Source organism: Martes martes (genome assembly GCF_963455335.1).
Source record: "Martes martes genome assembly, chromosome: 15".
NCBI classification, from domain to species: Eukaryota; Metazoa; Chordata; class Mammalia; order Carnivora; family Mustelidae; genus Martes; species Martes martes.
Genome location: NC_137903.1, coordinates 41166408 through 41185648, shown reverse-complemented (window position 1 = coordinate 41185648; position 19241 = coordinate 41166408). Strand labels below are relative to the sequence as shown.

The 19241-nt window shown below is 37.3% G+C and overlaps 1 protein-coding gene across 2 annotated transcripts in view; it reads right to left on the bottom strand.

Annotated features, from left to right (window-relative positions):
- The window catches only part of RABGAP1L (RAB GTPase activating protein 1 like), a 757100-nt gene that overhangs the window by 519891 nt on the left and 217968 nt on the right, over positions 1–19241 (bottom strand). For both annotated transcript variants that reach the window (XM_080824387.1, XM_080824388.1), the window contains exon 13: positions 12257–12407. In XM_080824387.1, coding sequence (XP_080680513.1) covers positions 12257–12407 — 151 coding nt within the window. The remainder of the gene's footprint in view (positions 1–12256; positions 12408–19241) is intronic.

Here is a 19241-nt window from a genome sequence, read left to right as displayed (position 1 = left end):
GTCCCGCATCGGGCTCTCTGCTCAGCAGGGAGCCTGCTTCCCCCTCTCTCTCTGCCTGCCTCTCTGCCTACTTGCGATCTCTCTCTCTCTCTCTGTGTCAAATAAATAAATAAAATCTTAAAAAAAAAAAAAAGTGAGACTTCAGTTAATCAGCTCCGGTCTATAACTTGAAGCATTCTATTAAAAAACAAAACAAAACCAAATCCCTCCCAAAACAAACACCAACATTCTTTTTTTTTTTTTTTAAGATTATTTATTTATTTGACAGAGAGAGCGGGAGAGGGAACACAAGCTGGGGGAGCAGGAGAGGGAGAAGCAGGGAGCCCAATATGGAGCTAGATCCCAGAACCCTAGGATCATGACCTGAGCCGAAGGCGGGTGCTTAACAAATGAGCCACCCAGGTGCCCCAAAAACAAACATTCTTAACTTCTAATATAATTCTTTAATTATAATACCATAATCAATTAACCCCTCCTATTTTTTAAATCATGGAGCACTGACCTATACTTCAACTCATGTAGTCACTCAACAAATATTTATACTCAAGGCTAGTGCCAGGCTCTGGGGATACGAAGCATATTTCGTTTGGAGAAACAAAATGACTGTTTCTCTACGATGACACAGTCTGTTGTCTTGTCAGTTTAAAAAATCAACTAAAAGCCATGCAACTAACAAGCAGCCTAAACTGAGAAATTCACAAGGAAAATGAAACCCAGCAAATATAAAATTCCAAATAATGAAAACCACCTTTTAGAGCCACATTATGGACAGTTAAAAAAAGGAGGCAGGTAGCAGATGGAAGAAATGATGGAGAGACAAATATAAACTATAACAAAACACAAAAGGATAAAGATACTGAGAAATTCATAAAGTAATCAAACAAGAACCTACAACATGAAACTGTTAACTGTTACAAAAATATGACAAGAAATGTGTAATATGGGGGGCTGGGGGGGTGGTTTGGTAGCTGTCTCATATCTACTGTCTCACACTTTTTTTAAAAATTAACATATAATGTATTATTTGTCCCAGGGGTACAGGTCTGTGAATCATCAGTCTTACACACTTCAAAGCACTCACCATAGCACATACCCTCCCCAATGTCCATAACCCAACCACCCTCTCCATACCCCCTCTCCGCCCAGCAACCCTCAGTTTGTATTGTGAGATTAAGAGTCTCTTATGGTTTGTCTCTCTCCCAATTCCACCTTGTTTCTTTTTTTCCTTCCCTACCCCCTAAAACCGTCCACCCTGCCTCTCAAATTCCTCATATCAGAAAGATGTCTCACACTTTTTTAAAACCCTGATACTAATTAACAGAAAACAGATGTAAACATAAATTTGAATGAAAAAGGAAGTCAATACAAAAACCCTGGGGAAAACTCATTATACCACATTACCCAATAAAATAGAAATATGCTCTAGAAACATGTGCAGATAAGATTAACAAAATTATTATTTTAAAAAGTTATTATGAAATTGGGATCCAGGAGTAATACTATAATCCCAGACTCTTGAAAATTTGCATGATTTAGGAAAAGTATCAGTTTTCCTCTTATCCTTAATTCTAAAGCTGTAATAATACAACTTTTATGCCACTGAATGATCTGTGTTCAATAACCCAAAGACTTCCCTCAAAACAGTGTACACCTTCATTAACTCCATGACATGAAAATAAAGGAAACATCAGAAAATCACCTGCTCCTTAATTTACCTGGAAATTATTTACGATGTTTAAAGGATAACAAAGACAAAACATTATCTGTTACTAGAAATAGAACATTGTCACTTAAGTACATAAAAGTACAAATACATTTTAAAATTTTTACAGAAAAATGTCAATGCTGGGGGAAAGACTTTGAGTGCATCTCAGATTCACATATAAATTGTAGTTTTGATACATGCAAGTGTCAATACAGATATTATAGAAAATCAAAGACCCTAGAGGATGAATGAAAGTTTGATAAAAATGATGCTGTGAAAAAGTAATAATAAGCAAGCTATAATTATGTGGTCAGAAACCACTGCATTTACTACACAAGAAAAGAGAAAATAATGTACATTTAAAGAATCTTTTTCAATAATTCTTGATTTCCTTTAACAAAGATCTTCTGGCATCTACCTGTTCAAGGCACTTACATTACAATACAGTGAATATTGTTTATTCTGTTTGCCCATCTTATTTTGTAGGTTAGTACATTTTAAAAATTATAAATTTTCTGGAGTAATTTTTGTAAATTCTGTGGCTATATCAGTAATATACCATTCAGTTCAAGAGCCTGTGGCTTTTATACATACCAATGATACAGACCCAGCTGGAATAACCCCATTCTATCAAAAAGCTCATTTCCTACAACTAGACAAGGTGATGACAGAGAACAGAGCAGCCGTGTAATTAAACAGCGCCCTGCCTCTCGGTGAAATCTAGTGTTGAGTGTTCCCTAACATACAGCATTGAATTTTTAAAAAATAAACCATGTAAAGAAAAAGCAAACAACTACCTGGTTAAATGATGTACGGGATTTAACTTAGTTGTGAAACCTTATCAAATAAAAGAAATCTGTAATTGATACCATTACTTGACTTTTCAATGAAATATTCTCTAAATGGTACTCAATCATAAGAAAAATACCAATTTAAACATCTCCTCTTGAGACTGTCCAGTAATTATAATTACAGTATGTTCCACTAAAACAGAGTAAAATTTTTCTTTGCCTACATGTTTTATTAAAAGCCATCTGCTACAATAATACACTGGAGAATAGAGGGAAGACAGGCTTTCCTCTGAGCAGTACCAATAACCTGACAGGAATAAACACGGTGAAGCCCTACCTGTCCATATAATGCTCAAGAAAGTAGAGAACTTGCAGAATCTCAAAACAGGCCAGTCGCACAGTTGTTTTTTATTTATATTCCAAAGGAGATTTTTGGCAGCAACTACCAAAATGTTATTTGCAACTACTGCCCTTTTGACTCGCTGATAGAAGTTTAAGCACACGCTCTCTGTACTTTATAAAACTAGACTGCTACTTTGCAAGCTTATACTGTTTTATATTCAGCGAAGATAGTACTTTTTCAGTTCACTGATTGTAAAAGTTAATATGCACTGCCATCCTAGTACTGTACCTGGCATACAATAAATACTCAAATATCTATAATATTACTTGTTAAAATTCTATTACATTAACCTTACGTAACCAATTAAATATCTTCTTGTACCATTTTGATATGACATATTTTCTGAAGTTTTTCACTTCACGAAATTATTCTAACAAGAATAAACTTTATTACTTTCTTCCCATTTAACAGGGGGACAAGCGCTGACCCATGAAGAGCACGTGGTCAACAGGGGTGGGGAGTGAGGAAAGGAAGGAGCACACTGATTTCACTTGTGAAGGCTCCTTGCACAAGCCAAGCTAAGTCACTGACAGCTGAATCATTACACAAGCCAGTTCTCTACTATATTCCTTCTCTTATCCTGCTCAGCCAGTTAATTCCCACCTCAGACATCCTCTTCCTTGTGAACTCTTCCCTGACTCATCCAAGCAGAGCTGAGACTACCTCTCTTGTATGCCACACACTCGACTGAGATATCTCTTATAATCTGTATCATAATACACTCAATCTATCCACGCACAGACTTGACTTTCCCTAGGCTACACGAGTCAAGGGTATGAACCCTTTTTATCTACATGGCCCTAGAAACCACAGAAAGCCTGGCCCATAAAAGTTGCTCAATAAAGAGTTGCTCAGTGAACAAATGAATTAATAAGTGAATGAGACTAATACCTGATTTGCAGTCTTGATTATAATCAGTCATCAGGAGTGATTTTTAGAGAACATCATTTGACTTTATGATATACTCAAATATGCATAATCACTAAAATAATAAATCACTACAAAGTCAAGTTTTAGGAACCAAATATTCCATGATATTCAGCAACCAGGAAAAATGAAAAAAAAAAAAACCCAGAAAAAGACAAGTCTGATACTTCATACTTCTAAAAAGATTTTTTTTTAATTCCATCACAGCTATTATTTACATCATGTGCTCTTGTGAAAATTATGTGACTAGAAGTAGTCTAACACACATAGTCTAACACACATATGAAAGTAGAAATACAGACCAACACCAATACCCACTATCACTGTTAACAACGTTCATGATGTAACATCATATTGGTAAAAACAGTAGAAGCTAATCTTGAATACTTACTATGTGCCAAGCACTTTACCACCTTATTTAATTCCCACAATAATCCCAGCAGGCATTACTATTATCCCTGCTTTATAGATGATGAAACTGAGGCTTAGGAAGTTGGGATAATTTTTCAAGATCATAAATCAATATCTGGGAGGGGTGAGACTCAAATCTAGATCAATTTAGCACTAGAACTTAAATCCTCTAAAAAGAAATTGTATGTGTTCATGTGTATACATACACACACATATACATTTTTTGAAGAGAAGATTCACTCAGAAAAAAAAAAAAACCCACAAGAATTCAAATGGTGGTGGTAAACGGCTTGTGATGAGGTTATTTCTGAAAGCTCATCCATTAACAAAGTGTAAAGTATTAAAGTTACAAATTACTTCACTTCTACAAAAGAGCACAGACCATGATCCAGTATTTGCTATGTTATACAAATAATAATCAGCTGACTTGACTGATAAACTATACCATACATGTCTTGTAATTACTGAAATTATACATACAGGGCACCTGGGTGGCTCAGTGGGTTAAGCATCTGACTCCTCTTCGGCTCAGGTCATAATCTCAGGGTCATGAGATCAAGCCCTGCACTGGGCTCCAAGCTCAGCATAGAATAAGCTTAAGATTCTACTACTTCTTCCCCATCTGCTCCTCCCCCTGCCCCCGCCATCTACTTCCTCTCTCTCTCTCAAATAAATAAATAAAATCTTTTTGAAAATTACACTTACAGTTCTGTAAAACAACATAAAATTCAAGTTGCCCTAAACACACACAACCTCCCCCATGTCAAATGGTTGCTAAATATGTGAAAATGTAGTCATTACTCAGTGGCTCCTCAAGCCAGATATTAAGATATAATCATCAGTTCAGAAGCTCTAAATTCGGTCCTGCTTGATCACACAAGGGAAATAGGGTCATAATCCTCTCTTGTCTTTTCAGATCACCTCAAAATGATGAAGAATGCTAATTTCACAGAAATAATAAGAAATATCAATTATAAGCAATAACTTCAGTAATATGTGGTACAAGTCTGCCACTGATCCAAAAACAGGGCTGATGTCCTCAGCCTCTGGTAGAAATCATGCAGCAGCAGGCAATGGCTGAAGCCCCAGGCCACTTCAGGATAGACTTTGCAGGGGCACCTGGGTGGCTCAGTTGGTTGGGTGACTTTGGCTCAAGTCGTGATCTCAGAGTTCTGGAATTGAGCCCCAAGTTGGGCTCCATGCTTATCAGGGAGTCTTCCTCTCCCCTTCCTTCTCCCTCTGACCTCCCTCACTTGTGTTTGCTCTCTAAAATAAATGAATCAATGAATCAATGATGAATTTTTTTTTTAAAGGATAGACTGTAAAGGCCCATCTTAAAAGGAATGGCTTGAAGTTAGGTGTTTTAGAACTTTTCTATTACTGATTCTATAAAGTACTATTTAGATCTTTTCTACCACTTGTAAGGTTTATACATGTTTCCTGATAAAAACCGAGTAATACCTAGTTTATAAACTTCATTTCCATACAATGAATAGTATAAAGCAGAGGAAAGGGATAGTACTGCTCTTACTTCTTTAGCCTTTTATTACCTTTAATGGTGAACAATGAGAAAAATACAGAGAAAGAGTTCCTCCTTCCAAAGGATCTTTAAAAAACAAAACGTAGGAATGCCCTATCCCTTTCATTTCTCTTTTAGAGTCTTCTATTTTAAGGGTTCAAAATTGATTCTGCTATTTAGTAACTGTGTGTCTCTTAATCTCTCTGCACCTCCTTTTTCCTCAATGGTAAAAAGGAGAACTGCATCACCAAAGTAGTCAGACTTACATCGAAAGAACATAAGAAAACACTAGACATAATACCCATCACTCCGTAATACCCACACGCTCCATTAATTCCCTCAGCAAGTGTTTTCTAGCATCAGCTAAAGGGCAGTCCTAGTGCTGAATGCTAAGACTACAGCCGTAAGCAAAATCCAGACACACTCCTTACGGAGAGTTTATAGTCTAGAGCACTCGCATGAGTCATACTGCACTTCCCACAACCTGACCATGGCAGGACCTTTCACAACTCTGTCTTTAAGCTTGGCACTGCCTCAGCCTAAATATACTCTCCTATTCATTACCTCCTAGGCAAAGTTGGCTGCTCCATTCTGCTCCCTTAACACTTGGCTCAGAATTCTGTCCCAGCACTTACCATGTATCACCATTCTCTGCTTTCTTCACTGCCTCCCCCACTGGACTGTTAACTCCTATAAGGGTAGGTATAAGCATTACTGTTTTTATACCTCTAGTACCTAGCATAGTGTCAAACACAAAAGACATCTTACTGTTTGATCAGTTAAGGAAAGAATTAGTTGCACAAGTAGATAACAGGGTATTACACATCTTGTTTTGCTTCTTTCTCTTTTCTCAGATGGATGTCCTGAAACCTTCATAGATCTCAAGAACCCACTGTAATCTCTGTTTTTCCCAGAGTACTTTCCTGTGCCACTCACTGAAGCATATACTGCTTTGTCATTTTCCTCATGCCTAACTTTAGTGCTTGCTTACCATGTATGAGGCATGCTCTGACTGCTTTATGTGGATTATCTAATTGAATCCTCCCAACCATTTCAGAAGATACAGATTAAGACCATTATATACATGAGGGAATTGAAAGTGAGGATAATTAAGGAACTTTCTCAAGGTCACAAACTAGTAGAGAGCAGAGCTTGAAATCTGAACCCAAGGTCTCCCTCCATGGTGAGCACCAACATTTCCTAAGGTGAAGCGACCACTTTCACCAAGGCAGGTTGTGTCTGAAAGCTCCTTTTGATGCCAGCAGTAGAGTCAGCATAATTCTCCAACAGCTCTTCTGACTGGCCCTGCTTAGTCTCTGGCATCAGATTAGGGTTATCAGTTTGTTTGCAGCTTTTGTCCTGGTTCATCTTCTGTTGAATCTAGACTAGAGTTTTTCATCCTTTTTAAATTTTTGGTCCCATTACATTTCCTACCAGTCAAAAAGATGTGTAAAGCTTTATTTTCTGTAGATTATATTATAAAAACAGGAGCAGTAAGTGTGATTCTTCTACACTGTACTCCCACGCTTCTCTAGTCAATATTACTCTCTAGCCACAAGCTACAAGATTCAGGGTAATTTAATCTCACACCCCACTGGCATTTGCAGAATTATGCCAGTAATTCCTAGTGATTCCTACCTATTCTCTGGAAAAAACATGGAAGCTAGTATACCAAGACCTGATGCTCAAATTAACTCAATGGTTATAGCTGTCCCCAAAGAGGTAAGATTCCTAGTGGGGAGAGATATTGCTTCATACTTTACTAGGTTTACACATAACCTTACATTACATAAAGCTTACAGTTTGGGGAAGAAAAAAAAATAACTCTATGGCAGGTGAAAGACCTTACTCTGAAAATTATAAAACACTGATGAAAGAAATTTAAGATGACACAAAGAAATGGAAAGACATTCCATGCTTAAGGGTTGGAAGAACAAATATTGTTAAAATATCTTCCCCACCCAAAGCCATCTATACATTTACTGCAATCCCTATCAAAATACTAATAGCACTTTTCACAGAACTAGAACAAACAATCTTAAAATTTGTATGGAACCACAACAGACCTTGAATAGCCAAAGCAATCTTGAAAAAGAAAAACAAAACTGGAGGTATCATAATTCCAGATTTCAAGTTATATTACAAACCGGTAGTAATTAAAACAGTACAGTACTGTCATAAAAATAGACAAAGAGCTCAATGGGATAGAAGAGAAAACCCAGAAGTAAACCCACAGTTATATGGTCAATTTATCGTCAACAAAGGAGGAATAAATACAAAATGGGAAAAAGATGGTCTCTTCAACAAATGGTGTAGGGAAGAATGGACAGCAACAAGCACAAAAATGAAACTGGACCTCTTTCTTTCACAAAATAAACAAAAATACACAAAAGTAAACTCAAAATGGATTAAAGACTTAAATGTGAGACCTGAAACCATAAAAATCTTTGAAGAGAAGACAGGCAGCAATTTCTCTGACATTGGCCATAGCAACATTTTTCTAGCTCTGTCTCCTGAGGCAAAGAAAATAAAAACAAAAATAAACTATTGGGACTATATCAAAATAAAAAGTTTCTGCAGGTGAAGGAAACAATCAACAAAACTAAAAAGGCAATCTATGGAATGAGAGAAGATATTTGCAAATGGCATATCTGATAAAGTGTTAGTATCCGAATATATAAAGAACTTATACAACTCAACACCCAAAAAATAATCCACAAAAATGGGCAGAAGACATGAACAGACATTTCTCCAAAGAAGACATACAGATGGCCAGCAGACAAATCAAAAGACGCTCAACATCACTCATCGTCAGGGAAATGCAAACCAAAACTACAATGAGATATCATCTCACTTCTGTTAGAAAAACTAAAATCAACACCACAAGAAACAAGAGATGTTGGCAAGGATGTGGAGAAAAAGGAACCCTCTTACACTGCTGGCAGGTGGGAATGCAAAGTGGTCCAGCCACTGAGGAAAACAGTATGAAGAAAGTTAAAAATAGAAATACCCAAAGATCCAGGAATCACACTACTGGATATTCACTCAAGAAATACAAAAACACTAATTCAAAGGGATACATGTACCCTCATGTTTATTACAGCCTCGTTTACAACAGCCAACCAATGGAAGCAGCCCAAGTATCCATCAATAGATAAATAGATAAAGATGATGTGGCGGTGGTATATGGAATATACATTCAGCCATAAAAATGAAGGAAATCTTGCCATTTGCAATGACATGGATGAAGGTAAAGAATATAATGCAAAGTAGTCAAACAGATATTAACCAATGAAAAGCACACTGGAATAACTACCTCCTCTGAGGCAATGGTTCATGTGGTAACCACAAAATCAAATATATTTGAGGGCCATTCATGCACTGCAATGTGTGAAGAACAGAAAGTAAATAATAAAGAGCAGTGAGTCTATGGTCAAACAGAAAGTACAAGCTTGAACCACACACACATACTATTCTCGATGTACTGATGGTCACACAAAGCGTATTGTGGCTGGATTCAGCCCGATGGCTGGACGACACCACACCTGAAAAGAATGCTTCTGGGTTTGCGACCACCACTACAGTCCAGAGAAGTAGGGATGGCTATTGCTTCTCAAGTTAGGAAACTGCAGGAAATAGGAACTACAGAACGGAGGCAGGTGATTCAGTATGGAGAGCCTGGAGGCAGATGCAAAGGCTCACAACTGGTGAGGCCCAGGGATCTGTCTACTACTGCCAGAAAAAAATAACATGCTCTTGCCTCCCTCCAGTCTTCACATGCAGAAAGTAAATCGCAGCCAGATCCCAGAGTGAAAGAGAGTTCTCAAAATATTTTATTCAATGAAAACATTTTTGGCCATTCTGTCTCTTGATCTTAAACTCCTTCTCACAATTATATAATCAAAATTACCATGGTGCTTAGTATATATGGTGAAGATTTATCATGTATATGACTTACACTGTATTGTCGGAAGTTCATAAATAACATCATGGGAGACTATTCTTAACTTTTCTCCCAAAGTCTGAAATCCTAAAAGATATGAATCTTAAAAGCCTCTTAGTAGAGAAAGGGATATGGTAGTAGCTGCTATCCTATAAGCAGCCATTAAAAGTATACAATTTGTTACTTATATTAAAAAGTGTTCCGACACCAGAGTTATGGTCTCTGGACACTTCTTCTCAGTTACCTCCATTAATAAAAACTTTTCCGGGCAGAAACTTCCAACACATATATATTTATTTTATTAATTTTTATTATGCACAAGTGCTACTGTATAATATAGATCCTATAAAGAAATGTAGGTGGGATATAAAAAAAGATAAAACCAATGAAAAATTCAGGCTACAGAAAAATATTATTTAATATTGAATATGGGTCATTTAAAAATTTTTTTTTGTGCAATTTTTCTGTTGAAAGAAACTTCACATAAAATTTACCATTTTAAGGTATACAGTTCAGTGGTTTTCGGTATATTCACAATATTGTACAATTATTACCACTATGAAATTCCAGAATATTTCCATCACCCCAAAAGCAACCCATATCTGGGAGCAGCCACTCCCAATCCTTCCATCCTCCAGCCACCAGCAACCATTAGCCTACCTTCAGTCTCTATGCATTGGCCTATTCTGAACATTTCATGTAAACAGAAATCATACAATATGATTTACTTTTTCATATGCTATTTCATCAGTTTATGAAAAAACAATTTGAAACTTGTTTCAAAATCAGTTTTCTTAGTTCATGGTTTAATCATTATTGTATCTGAAAAAGATTGACGGAGATCCAGAGACCCTAATAGAGGAGCATCATTTTTTTTTTTCAGTCACACCCATTAATCATTTTGTTGAAATTTCGTTAGGAAATTACTCATTTTCTCAAATGAGTTTTTTTTCCTTAAAAAAAAAAGATTTTATTTTTTTAAGTAATCTCTATACCCAACATGGGGCTTGAGCTCACAACCCTGAGATCAAGAGTCACATGCTCTGCCAACTAAGCCAGCCAGAGACTCCTCAAATGAATTCTTATCATTAAACCAGAAGGTGTTTTATTTTTATATTTTAACAGTCAGTTCCAAATTTTCTACAACTATTTGTATAAGTTTTAAGCACATTTGAAATTTCTGATTCCAGGTTTTTAAGATGTTAAGAGTTTTATAACACATGTAGCTTTCAGTGTGACAAAATCACATAGTGGTGTTTACATTGCCAAATGTTTCAAATGTCCTTCTCTAGAACATGAGTTTATTTCTAGAAATAGTTGCTTTGTCATCCTTTAGACAACATTAATTCTTACTTGAAGGGACTGATTAGTGTGTTTGTTTTCTGTTGTCATTTTTAGTATCTTAATATGTAACATCCTGTGATAGCAATATCTTTAAACCACTCATCTACCCTGTGGGGGTTAAGTTAAAACTAGGCAATCTTTAAATCCCCATAATTGAGCCCATGCAAACTGCAAGAAAACTCAAATATCACAAAAGCGCATACATGAGTGTGAGCACCACTAGTATTCCTTCCCAAAGTGTGCAAGCCCCTTCTTCCTTCAGGTCACTCCTAAATCACATGGGACAAATAGCCATTGGACCCAACGACTTACTGAGGTCTCAGTACTACGGCACAGCAAATATTAGAATAGCTCAATATCCTTTGTGTTGGAATTTAAAAAATACAAATGGAACTTGGGGCATCCCCCTCCCACACACATATATCAATGGATCACCTTGCATATTCCACTGCAGAAAACACTAATCATAAAAATGATAAAGCTTTTTTTAAAAATCTGAATTTAGCAACGGGTGAATTTAGGCATTCAGAAAATATCTGTGGAAGGGAGGGAGGCACAGAGGGAAGGAAGAGAAGAAAGAATTAAAGGGGCTAAAGAAGATGAAAGGTTGATAAATCCTGAGGAACAAAGTCTTGGTTATCAAAGTATCTCATTTATGAATAGAGATGTTTAAACCCATGATTTAGAGCAGATTAAGAAATCAGGAGGTGAGACCTAAGAGGAGACTCTAGGACTGAGGATTACCTTTACATACGCTCTGCAATCAGCTCTTTGGACATAAGCACAGGAATTTACATTGGAAGCGGGGGCTCCTGACAGAATAAGGATCTGGGCGACTATCTACATCACTTAAGTGTAAGGTTACATAAGCACAGAAGGCCTTTTAATTTCATTTTAATTTGATTTTTAAATCATACTAGAGTATAATTATACTGCATACAAACATAATTGTATATAAATTTCACTCAGTAAGAAAGCTTCACAGAAAACACTTGAAATATAAATATCTTCCACTTCAATGAAAAAAGGAAAGCCAAGGCATTATTTACCACTATCCACAAAAAGTGCTCAGAACAAAAGGCAGAACCATTCACTGCACAACACGAAAGCAGTTTTTAAAGAAGTTCAAAATATTTACGACTTATTGCAGCTATGAAAACAGTATTTACTTAATATGCTGTCCAATGAGAAGAATATGAAAAAAGCTTCCTACCTTTGTGATAAGAAGTCGGTATCGATCCAGCATTGCCTGGTTGTCATGGCAGCCTGCTAATAACTGCCACACTTCTGCCCTCAGGGCTTCGGGGACACCGCTCTTCACCAGAGTGGACAGCCCCTTCGGTCGTGCACCAAGGTTACTGTGCCTAAGAACACAAGAAAACAAACCATTCATACTCCCTTCACCACCGCTGTTGTTATGAAAAGCCACATTAATGAATTTACATAAAAAATGTAAGCCTGGGTTGAGAGAAAAACTGGGAAGGAGGCATGAAATGCCATCAGTTGCTCAGAGATGTCGTGGATGTGGTTCACCAGCCCCATCTTTTCTCTGTTGGTGAACCGTGTTATTCTTCTGTCAAGAAAAGTTTTTGCTTTCTCTTTTTTACTTTTTAAAATCATTCTATGAACTTATTCATAAAAATGAATGTGTTAATTATGTATTTCTGGGAAGCATTTCAAGGCATAAAAAGAACCATCTGAATCCCTTGACATGAACATAGGGTAAGTTGGCTAGTGGCATGGGTACAGCAGGGGCTGGGGGAACAGGATGCTGAAAGTGGATCACAGGCCTATCATGTCTTGACTATATCCCTACATCCTGACCCAAAGTACTCCCTAAATGAAGGACCTAGAACTTTCCTACAAAACCTATACAACTCCACCTTGTTAGGGGAGTAGCACAGACTTATCAGCCAAGGGTATTTAGAAATGAAACAAAGGCAAATATTTTTTGTCATGAAGTCAATGATGACATAGGAAGTATGCTACTATAATCATCTGCCCAACTGAACAAGAAAGTGACTTGCAATTCCCAGTCTTGTGAATGTAATTTCCATTCCTCCATGTTTTCCTGGTGCCTAGCTTGAACCTGGAGCTACATTTTACGCCCCTTTGCTCAGATTTTCTCTCTACTTGTATTTGTTGCTCAGTTCTGATCTCTTAGAGCTGACCCTGGTGTTACTATCTGGGCTCCAAACCTTGACGATGTACTCTGGTTTGATCTAACATTCAGACTCTGGTTTCAAGTTTTAGTCTTAAAGGTCAGAGAATCAATACGCCTATTTTCTAAAACTGGCCTCTCGTCTACTTCACCAACTTCTCTAGCTTATATACACTCTTCCATCTCCGGCCCAGACCTCAGTTTTAGCAGGCCCTTCCTCTGAAAATATGTTCCATTCTCTTCCAATTCAGTCATTATCTGGTCATTTTGGAAAACTGTCAAAACTCCTGTAACTTTAAAGCTCAAGTAAACTCATCCCATTAATATTTTTAATAAACCATCAAGTGTATATCTATTCTACTTTCTTTCGGCCTTTTCAAAGAAAACTTTTATATTGCTGAGTTAGAGAACCTAACCTGCTGATACTGATTGGCTTGGAGCAAAATGAAATGAAAGGAGGTAGAGCTTATACATTTAAAACACTATTTGCACATTAGGGACCTGAGTTATGCTGCTAAGTGAAAAAAAGCAAGTTTCAAAACAGTATATACAATTTAAAATTTACATTCTCTCTCTCTCCCTCTCTCAAAATTTTATATGTAGTATTATTTTATTTTTTAAAGATTTTATTTATTTATTTGACAAAGAGAGACACAGAAAGAGAGGGAACACAAGCAGGGGGAGTGGGAGAGGGAGAAGCAGGCTTCCTGCCTAGCCAGGAGCTGGATGAGGGATGGATCACAGGACCCTGGGACCATGACCTGAGCTGAGCTGAAGGCAGATGCTTAACTACTGAGCCACCCAGGCACCCCTACAGTATTATTTTAGATAGATGTTCATTCTCTCTCTCCTTCCCTCTCTTGCTTCCTCTCTTTCTCTAACCCATAATATTTTGAAGCCGGAGTTCAACCTGCATAGGAAAAATATATAGAAGAATATACCCCAAAATGTGTAATAGAATTGAGAGGGAAAATTACTTTTTATTTTCCTCTGCTGTTTGAAATATTCACAATGATCTTAAATTCTTTTATAATCATACACACACAAGAAAAGTCATCTCAATTCTTTAAATTTCTTTCAAGGACTTAAACTAAAATACAACTTTAGTTTGTAAAAACGAAGCTAAATATGCTCCACAAAATTTCTTGTGAGTATTATTCTCGAGAAGACTTACACCTGAGTAAACTAACATCTTTAATCTCCTTCCACCTGCCTCTTCTTTGCTATCTAATTGAGTATAATATTAGCAAAAGAATATTGCGCCACAAGAGAGCCAGGATCAGTCATAAAATGATCCTTCTTATAATTTATTTGGTTCTGATTATACTTTTGAATAGGAAAAACATATGTTTTTGGGGGGTAGCAGAGTTTCTATAATCTTAGGGTAAAAAACAGAATTAACTAAAAACAAGAATTTACCGAAAACAGAATTAACTAAAAACAAAGGTCAAAGCTCATTTCCTCTGAAATTAAAGCAAAATATTCTGAATTTTAAGTCTCATTATACAACCACAATAGCAAAGTAATTAAATATATCATATGCTTCATGTTATATAGATCAGTAAGTCATCAGTGTACACACAGCTATTAAAACTCCAATACACACCTCCCATGTAAAAGAAACCTTTCCTCAACCCCACATAACCCTCTGGCTGTCATACTGTCTCCTACCTTACAACAACAGATTTCTCTAGAGTTGTTAAATAGTCATTACCTCTATTTCCTCCTTAGCTCAGCATGGCTTCTGCATCTGTCCTTAGTTTTCACTGAAGTAATACACGACCTCTCTCCATGCCACTAAGTTCAAGGGGCATCTTTCAAACCTCTCACCGTTGACCACTTCGCTTCCTTTGGCTTCAAGGACAAAGCCCTCTCTCTTCCCCCTCACAGACCCCACTGCTGTTGCTTCTCCTCTGTGAACCTCCCAAGTCTTGTGGATACTCTCTTTACGCTTTCCTCAGTGTTCTACTTCTCATGTTTCTCACATCTCGGAGTGTTTTCACCCATGCCCGTGTGTTTGGAGTTTCACAGGCTCAAAGGCACCTCAAAATCAACATGTCCAAATCTCAATCCACATTTTCTTACTAAACCTTGTTCTCCAGGGTACCCTATCTCAGTGACTATCACCGCAATCTATCCAAATTAGAAACCTAGGAATTACTGTTGGCATTACTCTCCGCCCTCTAGAGATCCATCAACAAGCCTAATGCATTTTTTCCTGACCTTTCCAAATTCCATGCACTTCTCCCTATGTACACAGCCACCAATTCTATTCAGCCTAGACCACGCACAGCTTCCTAACACTCACTTGTTGTACTACTATACATTTCCAATACTGCTGGCAAATATAATTTTGTATAATGACTTAAAAAAAAGATTTTAGGGGCACCTGGGTGACTCAGTGGGTTAAAGCCTCTGCTTTCAGCTCAGGTCATGGTCCCAGGGTCCTGGGATCGAGCCCCGCAATGGGCTCTCTGCTCAGCGGGGAACCTGCTTCCTCCTCTCTCTCTGCCTGCCTCTCTGCCTACTTGTGATCTCTGTCAAATAAATTTTTTTAAAAAATCTTTAAAAAAAAAGATTTTATATTTGGAGTATCTTTTCCTACATATGCATACATACATCCCCAATGAACACGTTACCACAGTATAATTCAGCTCAATCGACATTCAGCTTCTAGCTGACCCCCAGCCATCTGTCTGGCCAAGCATTATGGAAAAAAGTCTTTTCTCCTCTCTTAAAAACCTAGGCTCTACTTATCTTTATAGACTGGCACTCAAAAAGAACTAGGTCATTCATAACACTACATGGTTAACAGCTCTAATTTACCGATTATCCTAGTAATCATACAGTAATTATAATGCATACAGCACTCTAATGCATAAGGGACACAAAAAGATATTAAGCCAAATACTACTAGTATACATCTATGACCAGGGAGGACTGAAATGAAATAGCAATTTAGGGAAATAATCACTGCTTTCAATATTTCAGATAAAACTACCTATTAATAGCTACATATGACCATTGCTTTAATAAAACATAAACTGCAGCAATCAAGAGACCTAGAAATAGGCAACTAGTTGTTACATGTGTTGAACCATGCACTGGAAACAAGAGGCATCTAATTAGATCTAAGTCACACATAAAGCAGATATATACTAAATGTATGGTTATCAGGTAGTTTTAAATAAATATAAGTAATTTTTATTATTAAATTTATATTAAATTTTATTTATTTAAAAAGTTTAATAAATATAAACTCCAGAAGGGCAAGAATCTCTATCTTCTTTATTTTAGCACCCCAAGTACATAGAACAGTGCCTGGCACAAAGAAGGCATTCAATATATTTTAGATAAATAAGTGAACAGATTTATAAAATTAAATTAATATGATCAACTACTAAGTCAAAGCAAAAAAAAATGCTTTTTTAAAAGCAAACATGCTGAGTTTAATAAGATCGTCGAGCTGCCATGTATTCATCTAGTCACCTTCAAAAGAGGCATCTTTTCTTGAAATGATCTAGGCATATAAGAACTTTTATTATTCCAAAACTGTCCAGAGAGAATTTCAAAGGGAAGATATTATTTCTAACAAAAATACCAGAGAAATCAAGAGATGAGAAGAGCCACTGAATGTCACTGAGTGGTCGCAGATGGAATTAGGGCAATTTTGACAGAAGGGAGGTGGAAGTAGGTGGCTGGGAGACAGGACAATGTGAGGACAGTGGCTTGACCCATTTTAAAAGGTTCTCACAGGAAAAGGAATAGCTAGAACTGAAACTAAAAGACAGGGATTTCTCCTTCCCCAACAGAAAATCTAAATATGTAAACCTAGGTCTTACTTAAATTAAATAACCCACAATAAGAAAAAAACTTCCAGAGAGGCACCTGGGTGGCTCAGTCAGTTAAGCATCTGTCTTTGGCTCAGGTCATGGTCCCAGGGTCCTAGAATCAAGCCCCGAGTGGGGCTCCCTGCTCAGAGGGGAGTCTGCTTGTCCCTGTCCCTTTGTATCCCCCACCCCTACTTGTGCTCTCTCTTGCTCTCTCTTTCTCAAATAACTGAAGTATTTTTTTAAAGATTTTATTTATTTATTGAGTAGAGAGAGAAAGATCACAAGTAGGCAGAGCAGCAGGCAGAGAGAGAAAGGAAAGCAGACTCCCCACTGAGCAGAGAGCCCAAAGCGGGGCTCGATCCCAGGATCCCAGGACCCTAAGATCATGACCTGAGCCGAAGGCAGAGGCTTAAACCACTGAGCCACTCAGGCGCCTCTAACTGAAGTCTTGAAAGAAAGAAAGAAAGAAAGAAAGAAAGAAAGAAAGAAAGAAAGAAAGAAAGAAACTAACTAACTTCAAGAAAAATGACAGATTAAAGGTCATTCTGAAGATCAAGAGCACATATTCTGATCTGAGGTGGAGATGAGCAGGATTTTTCCTCAGTTGAAAGAAATGGAACATTACATGTTAATGTGAAAAGGAAGAAAGCTATAAATGTTCACACTTAGTGATTCTAGTCTTTCAGGTTCTCTCTGAGCTTGTATTTTATTTTGTTCTCCCAGCAGTTCATTGATGGTTGGTTAGGCTGAGAGACCACAGATTAAGACAACACGTTCCCACTGTGGTAAGCGTAGCCATGAAGAACACAATCAAAGTGCCTACTAAATGCGTATCAATTTTCTGATATTCTAATAAAAGAGAATTGAATAGTTTGAAGATGGTTTTATTCAATAAGCCATAATTTTTACCTTAGACATTCACTTAGTATTTTTGGCTAGGAAATCTTCCTGCTACAAAATTTGACCTTTATGCCTAAGTTTTCAGAGTCAGTACTCTGTTTTTCCAGTCTTCAAAAACCTCAACAGCTTCCACACAACTTTAAAACCAGAAACAGTTATCCAGAAATAATTCTACCCAATTCCTTAAATTTACTCAATAATTTAATGCTCAGGTCATCGGCTCCACTATTTTGAATATATTGGACATTTCACAGAAGTCTTTTTTTTTTTTTAAAGACAGAAGTCTTTTTTTATGTTACGTTAATCACCATTCAGTACATCATTAGTTTTTGAGGTAGTGTTCCATGATTCATTGTTTATGTACAACCACCAGTGCTCCATGCAATCCATGCCCTCCTTAATACCCATCACCAGGCTCACCCATACCCCTACCCCCTTCCCTTCTAAAACCCTCCATTTGTTACCCAGAGTCCATAGTCTCTCATGGTTCATCTCCCACTCCGATTTTCCCCCCTTCATTTTTCCTTTCCTTCTTCTAATGTCTTTCATGCTATTCCTTATGTTCCACAGGTAAGGGAAACTATATAATTGTCTCTCTCTCCTTAACTTATTTCACACAGCATAATCTCCTCCAGTCCCATCCATGTCGATGCAAAAGTTGAGTATTCATCCTTTCTTGTGGCTGAGTAATATTCCATTGTGTATATGGACCGCATCTTCCTTGTCCATTTGTCTGTTGAAGGGCATCTTGGCTCTTTCCATATTTTGGCTATTGTGGACATTGCTGCTGTGAACACTGGGGTACAAATGGCCCTTATTTTCACTACATCTGTATCTTTGGGGTAAATATCCAGTAGTGCAATTGCTGGGTCATAGGGTAGCTCTGTTTTTAATTTTTTGAGGAACCTCTACACTCCTTCCCAAAGTGGCTGCACCACTTTGGGAAGAGGGTAAGAGGGTAAGGGTAAGAGGGTTCCCCTTTCTCCACAATTTCTCCAACATTTGTTGTTTCTTGCCTTGTCAATTTTGCCATTCTAACTAGTATAAGGTGGTATCTCAGTGTGGTTTTGATTTGAATCTCCCTGATGGCTAATGATGATGAATGCTTTTTCATGTCTGTTAGCCATTTGTATGTCTTCTTTGGAAAAGTGTCTGCTCATGCCTTCTGCCCATTTTTTGACGTGATTATCTGGTTTTTGGGTATTGAATTTGAGAAGTTCTTTATAGATCTTGGATGATCAGCCCTTTGTCTGTAGTGTCATTTGCAAATACCTTCTCCCAGTCTGTGGGTTGCCTCTTTGTTT